The sequence below is a fragment of the Heterocephalus glaber genome, unplaced genomic scaffold, assembly GCF_053883595.1.
Source record: "Heterocephalus glaber isolate CG9 unplaced genomic scaffold, H.glaber_assembly_v1.0 deba00001497, whole genome shotgun sequence".
Lineage (NCBI taxonomy): Eukaryota > Metazoa > Chordata > Mammalia > Rodentia > Bathyergidae > Heterocephalus > Heterocephalus glaber.
Genome location: NW_028258320.1, coordinates 17,527,199 through 17,540,947, shown reverse-complemented (window position 1 = coordinate 17,540,947; position 13,749 = coordinate 17,527,199). Strand labels below are relative to the sequence as shown.

The window sequence follows — 13,749 nt, the reverse complement described above, 5'->3', positions numbered from 1 at the left end:
ACTAAATCATATACGTACAGACCCTCAAAACAGCATTACCTAATGTCACAAATTTACATAACTAAAAGGAAAAAATGAAAAATGGTAAGAGAACAGAAAAACTATGAAAGCCTGAGAATCTGGTGCTTTTTAGTAATTATGAGTACCTACAAGAAGATGCAAAGTGAATTCTTTGTTGCTGTGTTTTTTGTTTTGTTTGGTACCGGCATTCGAACTTGGGTCCTTGCACTTGCACAGCAAGCAGCGAAACCATTGAGCTAAATCCCTGGCCCTGTTGTTTTGTTTTTTAGGACAGGGTCTCCCATAGTCCAGGCTGGCTTTGAACTAGCTCTGTAGCCCAGGCCTCAAACTCACAATCCTCCTGTCTCAGCCTTCCAAGTGCTGGGATAGCAGGCCTATACTACCACACCCAGCTGAATTCCTTTTTGTAAACAAAAATTCATTGAGCACCACCACTAAGTGGAAGGCACTTTTCTAGGCTCTACACACACTTACCATTTATAGTCCACCAACCTAGCAAGTGACTCGTCTGTAAAATCAATGTTTAGCACATTTTTCAAATGCAAATAGATGCTGTTGTAATTACTATTTTTTTCAAAGCTATGAATGTGTAGTAGCCTTTAGTCACTATTTTCTCTATTAATAATTATCACACAGGAGAATGTTTTCTGGAGTTCTAGAATAAAAGGGGATGTTGCTAAATATTTTAATATATTTAAATATTTTGGTATTTAAAAAGGGGAGTTCTCATATTTTGGAAGGAATTACTGAAAAAGAACAACCTATTTTTCATAGACAAGGCTATAATTTGGGGCATTCCCGCCAAGCAAATAGTGACATTTAGAATTTTCAGGACAAGTGATATGAGAAAATAAACCAATTACTGGACTGCTATAAAAACTTCTGTTAAACATTACATATGTGAAGCCAGGTGTGGTGGTATACACCTATAATCCTAGCACTTGGGAAGCTGAGGCAAGAGGATTGCCTCAAGTTCAGGCCAGCATAGGCTACATAGTGAGTATAAGGCCAGCCTGAACTACAGTGAGATCCTGTCTCAAAAAACAACAGAAAATTACATATTTGAATATTTCCAGTTTATGCACTTTATAATGTTGAGACACATTTTTAAGTTCAGTACATGCCTTATCAATTCATGTCTTCTTTACTCGCAACTGGTTTTAACTATTGCTTAGCCCAATCTTGGATTTTTCCCCCAGAGTTGGGGGCGGAACCCAGGACATGCAACATGCCAGGCAAGCAGACTAGCACCGTGCTCCACCCCCAGCCTCAATCCTGGATTTATAGTCTTCCTGTCCCCTCAGTTAGAAAGTCCCAGAACTCCGTCCTCCACTTCCACCATGCTTTGGAGTCTACATCTTCATCCTGACCTCAAAGTTCTCAGCTTCCTGTTCATCCTTTCAGAGAAAGGAAGGAAATCAGTGTCCTTAGAGGGATGATTCTGATAAACGTGTAGGGGGTCAGAGCTAAAGGCAATCTACATCATTAGCACTGATTCCCCAAAGTCAGAAGCATAAGAGCCCATACTGCACTTCCTAGATTTATAACCATTTATCACATATTAGAGATGCTAATGTTAAATAAAGATGTCCAGATTCTAAAGAAATTGGAAGATTTGAAATAAAATTGTTTCAGGGATAGGAGAAATATAGCCTACTTCCTGGCGAAGCTTAAATTTGCATTGATTAAATGTGACTATTACAGCAATATGGTTGAGAATAGGTCTCATTTTCAAGCCAACTAATATTCTTGTGGACCAAGTCAATAGCCTAGCTAGTCATTTACTAATGATGAGCAAGAAATGATGAGTTACGGGCCAGAGATTTAGCTCAGTGGTTCCGCTGCCTGCCTCACAAGGGCAAGGTCCCCGAGTTCGATCCCTGGTACCAAAACAAAAACAAAGAAATGATGAGTAAGAAATACAAAAATCACCCTCTGAGCCAGGCATACCTATAATTCTATCACTCTGGGAGGCTGAGGCAGGAGGATCACAAGTTTGACCCCAGTCTGGACGTTTAATAACTTAGTGAGACTCAGTCTCAAAATAAAAGGGCTGGGATGTAGCTCAGTGCAAAGGCCCTGGGTTCAATCCCTAGTACAAAAAAGACAAAAACAAAAATAAAAAAATCACCTTCTGATCCCACCACTCATTTTTAAAAATTTGTTTCACAGTAAGAGAAAAACAATAGTGGTGGAAAGGATTTTCTTCTAAATTCATCTAAAGATTAGACATAAGCCAAAAAACTGATAACCAAAAAAAACAAGAGTAACTTTACTTTTTAAAAATTATACTCCTGGGCTGGGGATTTAGCTCAGTGGTTCCACCACCTGCCTCGAAAGCGAAAGGACCTGAGTTCGATCCTGGGTACCAAAAAAAAAAAATTATACTCCTATCACAAGAGCTCATACAAACATTTCTATCCCATAGTACTGCTTTTGAAAATGTGTACCAGATTTCATCTTTTCCAAGAATATTTTGCCTTATTCAATGTTCATTGAGTAACAATGGCTCTTGACCCTTACTTTTCAGTTTTGGCTTTAAGGTTAGTTACATGATTATAGGAGGATATAATCTAAGTTGTTAAAAGGAAATGGATTCCTGAATTATTTTGTTGACAAGTGACAAAGTCTATTTGAGAAGTAAACAGAAGGAAATATGATAACAAAAATTCACACTATTGTGCCCTTCTACATTTAGAATTGTAACTTAACAAAAGAAAACATGATTTATACCAACCAAAAACTATTTGCTCGACAAACTCTCAGAAGTTCAGAGGACAGAGTTAACCTATTAAAGTGAAAAACTAAGCATGCACACACACACACACACACACACCTCCCAGTAATACAGGCTGAGTATCTCTTATCCGCAATGTTTGAGTGCAGAAGTGTTTCAGATTTTGGGGTTTCTTGGATTCTAAAATAGACTCTACTGTTGACGATACCCAATCCAAAACTCCAAAACTCCAAAATGCTCTGAAATCTGAAACTTTCTGAGCATTTAAAAAAATTCAGATTCCCAAATTAGGGATACTCAACCTCAACTTGGTTGCACAATTATGTGATTTTCTATTCACAGCAGCCAAACACCTCTAGTTGTTGGAAATACACACTGCCATATGTATCTATACAAAGTAGTAACTTAAATCTGCTATGCCATCACTAAAAATAAGTGCCTATAGTTTCCTTTCAGATAAGCTGCAGAAAAACTAAATTTTAAAAACAGATATTCTAACCATAACTTGTTTATTTTTTCCTCTATAAAATCAAGCAAGAGTCTACATTTCCAGATGTCAAATTTTTCTGAGATTTGCAATGTCTATGAAATTTGACCTAAAACTTTTCCCAAGAAAAATGAACAATTATACCAAATTGTAAAAAATACCATCAAATTTCTGAAGCATCAACTTGTTTGACTAGAATAGTGGTGGTGAACCTATGAAACACATGTTGTGTTTTTCTTTTAAGACCAAAATGTTAATGTATGAGTCGTTTTTCCTAAACTAAAACCTCAGTGTTCAGGTTTAATTGCAGTGTTGGCACTTTGCAATACGTAAGTGGGTTCGGGATTACAGTTTAGCACTCACTTTCTTTTCTTTCTTTCTTTTTTTTTTTTTTTTTGGTACCAGGGATCAAACTCAGGATAGCACTCATTTTCTAAAAGGGTCACCATCACTGGACTAGAAGCTTGACTTTCTTTGGAAGGGAGTAAAAGAAACAGTTCCCTACATGCTCCCAGGAGGATCTTAGGAAACTAAATAGAAGCTACGTAGTCAGAACTAGTATTTAACACCAGCTTTAAAATATGGATTAGAAGCTGGGCGTGGTGGTGCACACCTGTAATCCCAGTAGTTGGGAGGCTGAGGCAAGAGGATTGCCAGGAGGTGGAGGCCAGCCTGGGCTACATAGCGAGACCCTGTCTCAAAAAACAAAAACAAACAAACAAATAAAAAAGATACGAACTAGAAAAACACCAAACTCCTAAAATTAAAGTATCAAGTCACGATATTTGAGCACTAAGATTTAGATCTTTCTCTGCCCTGTGTTTCATTATAGAAGATAGAACTGAGCTACCGGTGCTTGTACATTTGATCCCAAAATAAATGCACAGCAAAGGACATTGCTACAACTAAAAAGGAAAATCCAGGGAGTCCATGTCTGTCTTCTCCACATATTTGATTTGGACATAATCCAAGCAGGATATGTGAGTCACAAGAATTTCCTGACCTAGCTAGGTTGATTCTAATGACATAACCAAACTGAATGTTGTCCACATCAAAAGGTCCTGACATAGGTTAGAGTATGTGAGCTGTTGGACACTTTTCCTTTGTGAAGTTGACTGAGTTGTGTTAAAGGGACATTCTTATTCGTAATGACATTCTCTCATTACCACCCCTGAAATGATAGACCATGTCAGGGAGAAAGTCTACACCACACACACAAAAATGTGTTTATGTAAACGTAATCATATTAGATATTTTTAAAAAAGAAAACCACACTCTTCTACAACAAAAAGAATTACTAGGATTTTGGGGAGCTATAATCCCTGCCACCCTCACCCTTATTTGTATTATAAACAAATAACTTCTTCCTTAAAAACAGAACAGAACAAAAGAGTTGCTTCTGGCCATTCAAGCAAGAATTACACATGCTGAGGTCCCTCAGGGTTTGGACCATTGGTGAAATCAGAGTTGTCACAAGGGGTCGTGCTTCTAAGCCTGCACAGGGTGGTACAAGGGCAGAGTCTTCACCTGACTAACCACATCACAGACACAACGAAGACACCAGGGTCACAGGAAACCTGTGAAGATGTTTTACATGAGACCATGTGGTCTAGGCACCACACGTCTATGATCATCCTGGTCCTTGGCTAGAATACTGTCCAATCATTTACAAACACCAAAAATCAGCTACATATCAAGGTATTTTCTTTGCTCAGCACACCTGTATTTGAGGGGACCATCAGTTAAGCTAGTGTTAGCTGGCCACAGCATAGCAGACTTTTAATCCCAGCTATTCAGGTGGCTGAGACAGAAAGATGGCAAGTTCAAGTAACTTAGTGAGATCCTGTCTCAAAATAAGAGGGAAAAGGGGCTGCGGAGGTACTTCAGTGGGAGAGCACTTACCTACCATGTGTGAGGCCCTGGGTGTAAATCTCCAGTATCACATAATAATAAAGTAAATCTAGGGTAGTTTCATGCCTCTTTATCACACAGAATGAGCTGAAACATTAGGGTGAAGTACTTTACAGTATGATTTACATATATTTTACAAAAACCAGATAATTCAAGCTAACCAAATGGGGCTAATTCAAGAGATGGGGAGGACTCTGTAGTTCACATCAATTCCCAGGAATCAGATGTAACAAATTGGAGTTTCGGAATAAGTACAACTTTGAGAATCCCACAGGAAAGCACATGCCAATTAGAGGTCCCTGCTGTAACTGTGGCACATAATTGGTCTCAGGCTGTTTGCTCCACTGCCTCCAACAGGAGCCCAGTGTGGGCAGGCTCCTCTGAAGCAACTGGTAGGAAGGATTTTCTGCCAGTGTCCAAGTGTCAGCATGGAACTGCAGTAGACTTCCTAGCAGAAGTATAGTACAATGAGTCTATTTCTGAGGCAAGCCCAAAAGGCAGCATACACAAGGACAAAATTTTAAAATCTTTGCTGTTATTCTACATGAGCTTTGGAATGTGATATTCACCTGTATTATGTATCAACATCAGGCTAAGAAAGGTCAATGACAAGGAAAAAAATATGAAAGGTTTACACAGAATCAGGTATCTGTCCCAGATCAAGTTCCTAAATCCAGTACAAACTTCACCCATTGGAAAGGAAGCTGAAAAAAAGCTTTCTTCTTCTTTTTTTAAACATTATTATTTAAAAGTGTAAAAATAGGGGCTGGGGTGCAGCTCAGAGGTAGATCTCTTGCCTAGCATGTGTAAGACCCTAGGTTCCATCCCCACCACCATAAAAAAAAAAAAGTTACTGGTATTCCTACCACCCAAGGATCACAAATATTCTTATTAATTCACGGTAAACTTAACCAATCTGTGCTAAAGTTAGATTTCTTCATTTCACTGGTGTGTACAGGGACAGACATTTCCTTTTAGGAGTCTGTGTCCTTACCTTTATTAACACTATTTGCAAATAACTCTACTAGCCCATGAATTATCTTGTATTGACTGAATGATCTATTTTTACTGTTTAATAAACATCCCACTTTTACAGTCAAAATTCTGTGCTGGCTACCTGGTTTATTTTCAAACCACTAATGAAGTAGTAGGATTTATTTCCAAACTCACATACAGAAAAGACCAATATGATTTTTTTTTTTTTTTTGAGACAAGGTCTTGCTATGTAGTTCTGGCTGTCCTTGAATTCACTATGTACTCCAGGCTGGCCTCGAACTCCCAGCAATTCTCCTGCCTCTGCCTCCTAAGCGTTGGGATTAAAGGCGTGTGCCACCACCCCAGCTAAATATGATTTTTTTAAAAACAAGGCAGTTTAAAAACTTGCTTCTAGTCCTCTACTCCTTCCCCAATTTACAGTTGCTTCTTTAACTGAATGATCTGGTTGTTAAGACTGACTTCTTATTTGTCAATGAACCTTTAACTCACAGCACAACAAGGCACTTTAACCTCTTGTAAAGTGACACACATGAAATATAGAACTACCTGATCTGAGGAAAGAGACCAGGTTCAAGACAGGGATATCTTACCTTATCTGCATAAATCGGAATATCATGAAATGGTGATATATACTGTCCTTTTTCATTTTCTGCGAAATAAGAAGTTATTATTATGATTATATTGTTAAATGCATGAAGTACACAATATTATTCCCACACCAAAAATAAATAGATAAAACCTGGTTGTGTATTCTCTTTCCCCAACCCTCCCCAAGAGCAGGCTTTCATCCTAAGCACCTTGTGGGCCTGTGACAGCATTAATCCTTAGCCCTGCACATCCTAACCTCTGCAGTGCTAATAGTATGCAAATGGTGACCAAACTATTTTTGACCTTACATCAGCTAACTATTTCAGAACTCTAATGAAATAACTGGAGAGAAAGAAACACAGCATTTTGCTAAATTATAAACCATGTTGCTTTAAGTGATGTTTCAGGAAGACAGAATCTTAGATTACAATTTTTTTAAGGATAATCAAGTTGTAACAAATTCTTCACAGGTAATTTCTATGTTCTAGAGACTCAACTACCATACCCAAAAAGTAATTTTAAAAATTCCTCAGGGCAGGGGATATAGCTCAGTAGTAGAGAGCTTGTCTAGCATGTGCAATACTTGAGTTACATCCTTAGGACTGCAAACAAATAAACAAAAACACGTTCTCCACTATTCAAGAGGAAACCTATGAATTCATCTATGTTATATTCCTTCAAACTTAAAAAACAAAGTGGGCCAGGCATGATGGCGCACACCTGTAATCCCAGCACTTGGGAGGCTGAGGCAGGAGGATCACCTCGACTTTGAGGGCAGCCTGGGCTACACAGCAAGTTCAAGGCCAGGATGAACTACAGAGTGAGACACTGTCTCAGAAACAAACAAACCCAAAGTGGAATGGGAGAATTTGAACAGTGATTGCCCTCAATCTTCTGAGGGTCCCTTCCCAGTTAATTGTGACTCTACTCTTTTAGACCCTTATACTTCTATTAAGGAAGAATACTAAGAAATCTATGATTTTTAAAAAGCATTTAAAATTAGTTAATTACAGTTCTAATTCTTGGGTTTTTTGTTTTTATTTTTCAGTACTGGGAATAGAATCCATTGCCTTAAACATGCTAGGCTAGTGCTCTACCACTGACCCACATTACCCAGGCCTTTATTGGTATTTCTTAAATTCCAGACAGTTTCATTTGATAAAGTTACATTAGCTTGAGTCAATGTAAAGGAGTGGCTTTGGTGTCTCCCCTACTGGCCTCAAATACTGCCAAGACCTAATCTAAGTAAAAACAGTGAGTCTGTTATAAATGTGTAGCTTGAAGACCATTTCTAGATGATCCCATCACCTTTCAAAGCAGACAGACACTTCTCTACAGTAAATCCACTCTATAGAGAAATTCTGAAGCCAACACTATTATCAGAAAAACAGCGCAGTGAATTTAGTCAAATATTCGTCCTGTAATGCCCTTACTACTTAATTCTGAAATTAAATAATGGGGAGTCTCACCCTTCCTGAATTTATCTGGTGGTTTAACTTTCAGATACCCATGTAAACTTTAGGGTTCACTTTCCTCCTCCTCCCACCCCTAGCTGAGTTTTGCTAGGTGCTTGGTTCATTCTGTCATTTCGGCACTGTATTCCCAGTTGCGCCCTCCATCCTTTTCCTGCCCTTCATACACTAACCCACAGACTTCGCTGAACTTGCCTCTTCTGTTCGGAATAAAACTTTAAAGAGGGTAAAACAGAGGGGCCTTTGGCGACACATTTCCTAACAGCTCTGTTATCGCCATTAATCTACTCCTAGTAGCTGGAGGATGAAGGGATGGAGAAAAATAAACCCTGGGTAGCTAGAAGGCAAAAGGGGATGCGCCTAGAGAGATAGGACGCAGTCAGTCTGCAGCCTCCTGCTCCTAAGTGCAGGACTTGGAAGATATCCTTGGACTCCGATTCCTGCGCCAGACTAGAACTTGGCACTTTGCTTCCTGGACCGACGTCACCTGTGTGACTGGGAGGGCACAGCTTTCTGTTTCAGAAGGAACACTCCCAGCATCAGCGCTTACGGGAAAACAAGAGGCTGAAGAGGCAAAAGCGCTACGCCCGAGGGTAGGTTCAGCGTGATCCGGGCCTCAGTTTCCCCGGCTGTCCAACGATAGGGAGGACTTGACCCGGCTCAGAGCCGACCACGTGAACCAAGGCGGTGGAATTAAGGTCTTTGGGCAGTCACCGACCCCCTGCTCCCGTTCCTCCAGACAGCAATCCTCTTACGGGGATTGTTTTACGTCCAGGCACCTTTCTAGGGTGACTCAGTGGTTTCTTTTGCCAACAGACCCCCCCCCCGCCGCCCCGAGCCCGACACTTGCAAAACCAGCCCGGCCCCGGGTCAGCGTCCTGCGGAACGTGGGAAAGGGGAGCGTTTCCCTTAGGCTGGGAGGGACAGCGGAGGGCGACCCTCGCCCGCGTGGCCCTTAGGGCCCAGAGACGCGCCAAGGAAGCCGGCCGCTCGGGGACCAGGGGCCTCACCCGCGCGGGGCGGCGAGGCCGGGAATGAATGGACAGCGGAAGGAGAGGCGCGGAGGGCCGCAGACACTCACTGAGGAAGACGCGGTACTCGAGGGTGAAAGGCGCGGCGCGCTCCTCGCTGGTGAAGCTGCTCATGGTGCCGAAGACCGTTACCACCGCCACCGCCACCACAGAGCCACCAACCCACACGCCGCGCGAAATGACAAGGAGAGAAGCCGCGCCTGCGCAGCGCGGCAGTCGAGCCCGGAGCGGGCGGAGCTGGCTTTAAAGCTCTGGGCTCCCGCTCCCGCCACGCCTACCCGCGCAAGCGCACTGCTCCCAGCGCGGGTCCGAATGCCCCGCCCCGCTCCCGGCCCCACCTCCGCGAACCACTCCTGGCCGAGAGCCTGAGACACGTGGCCAGTGCCCGAAGTGGCTTCGTCCTCCCAACGCCAGCGTCTGGCTTTGCGGCTCTGACCCGGGGAAGGCTAAACGCTCTTGGGGCACCCCGCACCCTGGCCTTCGTGCTCACCTCTGTCTCGCACAGCCTCCTCGCAGAGGAATTCCTTATCTCTGACACCGTTCACAAGTTACCGGCTTTCCATACGGGTCCTGCTTGCAGTTTTAAAGATGAGTTTCTCTGATCCGTTTCAGCGAAGTTGGACATATTACTGGCACCTTTAATGGCCACCAGCAAGATACCCGCTCTTCTGATTTGTAGTGTAGGACATTGGGCAAGTTGCTTCTAACCTGTCTGACTCAGTTTCTCTGAGGGGAAATAATAGTAGTTATTTTGTGAGGGTTTGGGGATGATTAACTGAGCGCTTTGAGCAGAGCCTGACTCCTTGTAAGCACCTGGGATGTGTAGCTTGTTGTTCTTTGTTATTCCTGCCCTCCTCTTGTAAGTACTTGGGATGTGTAACTTATTATTCCTTGTTATTCATGCCCTTGTTGTTCCTTCCATTGGGGAAGGATTTATTCGGGCTCCGTCCTTGCCCAATCCTCCCCAGGTCCCCATGAAGCTCAAATAGCAGCACTAGGGAGGTCGAGGTTTGAGCTTAGTCTTTTGAGGGCATTTCCCTAGGAAGGGACTCATCCGAGCTTGTTTTCCTACTTCTGTTCCCAGATCCCAAAAACTAAAGTCTGTTTGGGGATAGGGACAGATATTTTGTATCGCTTTCTTCCCTAATCCTACATTTTAAAAAAAAAGAGTATATCTAAAATCCAAGCTATTAATTAGGAAATTATGACACAGGCTTCAAAGAATGCCTAGTGTAATTTTTTTAAATTAATAGGCTGAATATCCTTAAATAATAGTTTTTCTAGGATATTAAAGATAATGTGCCTTAAAGGGATTATGATTTAAACTTTCTTCCCCAGCACAATGTCTGTTATATAAAATGAAATGTATAAAATGAGTGTTAAGTGAAAACCTAGTAAGAAATTTCTAATAAGTTGGTGTCCCTCCCTTTGTCTCCAGTCCAACTCCCAACCCATTAATTTTCAGCAGATTGACTCACTGACCTTTTGAACACAACACCACACTGTTTGAGAACACAAGGACAGAAAGAAAAAAAAAATAGCGAAGCAATAGTTTAGTCAGTAGTACAATGTAGTCTGAAAGAAAAATCTGTGCATATTGAGTAGTATGTGGCACCAGGTTTGGAGAATTATTTTAAAAGGATGTGCTTTTGATTAAACTGCTCTGTCATTTTTCTGCTTTTGAGCAGATGGAATGTTTTCCTGGAAAAACCTAGAATCTCATCTCTGACTGACTTACAGACAGACAGAAGTGATGCAATAATAGTGTGCTACATGCACTTTCCCTTTTGCTTCCTGCCATCTCAGTACAAGATAATAAAGTCTTACACACCTCTGGACTTGCATGCTAGGTCTAGTTTTATTGAATGTGTCCAGAAAGACAATCAGTACCAACTCCAGTACAACACCAAGCCCGGGTGCACTGTAACTTTCCCATAGGCCAAGGGAGCTTGTTGTAGTTCCCAGATCTCCCTAAAGCCTGGCAAAGTACCTGACCTAGAGTAGATGTTTAATGAATCTTTGATGGACCGATGAATAGAACAGAGGAAAAGGAGAAAAAGAAATACCTTCTTATGTATATTAGTTTAAAGGAGTCCAACACTCTCAACCATACCTTTCTGGTTCTGTAACCAAGTCTATGGCCATTTTTTATCCACATTATGTCCCCTGGCTGTGGGTGACCCTGTTTGATACCTCCAGTTTCTAATGCTTTCTCCTTTGGGGTTTGTGACTACATTCTCCTCTGATGTTCTACTTCTCTGCTTACTCATTTCTCATCCTCCTTGTCAGTCTTTTCTCCATCTCTTGCTCATTGTTTTTCTTCTGTTTCCAGAAATACCTTCTCTGGATTATCACCTGTACGTCTCTAGTGTCAGTTACCACCTATTGGTCCAATAACATGAAAACTTTCCAATCTCTAACTTTTATTTAACCCGTATTCTAGCCATGCCTTATGCTGGGTGATAGGGATATAGCACTTAGACACAGTCCTGTCCCTCCCAGAACTTACAGTGTACAGGGGAAGACAGACTTTAACAGAAAATTACCATAAATTTGGACGACTAGAGTGACAAAGGAACTACAGGGCATTGCATTATGGGAATAGAGAACATCTTCAAAGAAGTGATGCTTAACTTGTAACCTGAATGATGAGAAAGGATTCATAAGGTGACAGGCACAAGGCAGAAGCCAGAAAACAAGTAGGAAGGGATGAAGCCAGAGACATATACTGGGCCAAAATGCCAGAGGGCCTTGGGAGGTGTAGTGTGAGATTTCAACTTTCTCCAGGGAGCAAAGGGAAGGCTAAGAAAGGTGTTGCTCCCCTAACCTCTGGTAGTGAGGTTTGAAACCCAGGGCCTTTGCACTGAGCTGTAGCCTCAGGCTTTTAAAAAATCTTTTCAATTTTGACACAGGGTCTCCTTAAGACACTAAATTGCTCAGGCTAGGCTTGAACTTGTAATCTTCCTGCCTCAGCCCCCCAGAGTACTGGGATTACAGGTGTATGCCATTATGCCCAGCTTAAAGCTTTTCAATGGGAAAATATGTGACTCAAATTACTTTAAAAAGAAGCTCTGTCAGCTTAGCGACTGGATTGAGGGTTAGCAAGATCAGATGCAGAGAGACCAGTGAGAAATCTGGCAGAGTGGCCAGGTGAAAGGTGATGGTCGTGCCCTGAACATGGATAACAAAAGAGCTGCCCATGAGCTAAAGTCAAGGTGAACTTGGACTTGATCCATGGACTTGATCATGATTGGATAAAGGGGAGGGGAGAGAGAAGGAGATTAGAGGTCAATTTCCAGGTTTCTGGCTGCAACTGATTGAATGGTGTGTCTGTGTTATTTACCAGATAGCTTGACTGAGATGGAGGGTGGATGTTATATCATAGCAGGCACTACAAGTTCCACGCCCAATGGGCATTTTACCTCCTTCTGAACAGAATCCTGCTTTCATCCAAGAATGTCCTCTTCTGTATATACTTTTGCTTCGGGGCAGCCAGCCTCTCGTCCATCTTTAAGGGATGAATATAAAATGAACTAAGAGAATCACAGTTGCCAGTTACTTTTTTAGGCATATAAATAAAAATTACACAATTCTGTCTAATGGGGTGACTGCTAGAGAATTTCCAGAAAAGCTTTTTGTACCTTGAAAAGCATATACTTCTATGCCTGCCATATTGGCTCACACCTGTAATCACAGCACTCACTTGGGAGGCTGAGGCAAGAGGATCACAAGTTCAAGCCTAGCTTAGGCTGCAAATAAGACCTTGTCTCAAAGAAAGAAACAGGATTCTAGATGCTTGTTATTTGAAGCCATAGAGATGGCGGGGGGGGGGGGTTGTAACAGCACAATCTAACAAAAGCTAATTCATACAAATGGCTAACACTATAGCAGTCTTGAGACCTCAAGCATGAGGTGAATTTCCCCAGAAACCAGGCAGAAAAAATGGAAAAATGGAAAACTAACCTGAGTTTGAAGATTCTTTAAGCTACTGACTTAACAACCCTGAAGCTGCTCTACCTCTGAACATCTTACTGTATTAGATAATAAATACGGTTTAAACTGTAAAATTGGGTTACTTCGGGGATTCTGTTACTTGCAACTGAAAGAATTTGGCTAAAACAGATGTAGAAAAAAGGAGTGGAATTCTGATACATGCAACAGCATGGCTGAACCTTGAAGACATTATTCTAGAGGAAATAAGCCAGACAAAAATGGCCTAATATTGTGTAATTCCATCTACACAAGGAATCTAGGGCAGTGAAAAATCATAGACACAGAAAATAGAATGGAGGTTGCCAGGGCCTGGGAGGAGGAAGGAATTCAGGGTTGTTGTTTAATGGATATGGAGTTTCAACTGGGACAATAAAAAAGTTCTGCAAATAGATGGTGATGATAGTTGCAGAACAAAGTGAATGTACAAAAGACCATGGAACAGTGCACCTGTCTTAGTTGTTTTTTCTCGTTGTTGAGACAAAATACCCTACACTCACAAGTTAAGGGAGGAAA

General features: G+C 41.6%; 1 protein-coding gene across 2 annotated transcripts in view; it reads right to left on the bottom strand.

Moving 5' to 3' along the window:
* Ppa1 (inorganic pyrophosphatase 1) overlaps positions 1-9,496 on the bottom strand; it is a 31,378-nt gene extending 21,882 nt beyond the window's left edge. Inside the window, exons 1-2 of one of the 2 annotated variants that reach the window (XM_021259542.2) lie at positions 9,294-9,496; positions 6,743-6,801 (exon numbers count right to left, since the gene is read on the bottom strand). In XM_021259542.2, coding sequence (XP_021115201.1) covers positions 6,743-6,801; positions 9,294-9,357 — 123 coding nt within the window. In that variant the 5' untranslated portion in view covers positions 9,358-9,496. The remainder of the gene's footprint in view (positions 1-6,742; positions 6,802-9,293) is intronic. The other variant, XM_004846200.4, reaches the window with a different exon arrangement.
* Positions 9,497-13,749: the final 4,253 nt, after the last annotated feature.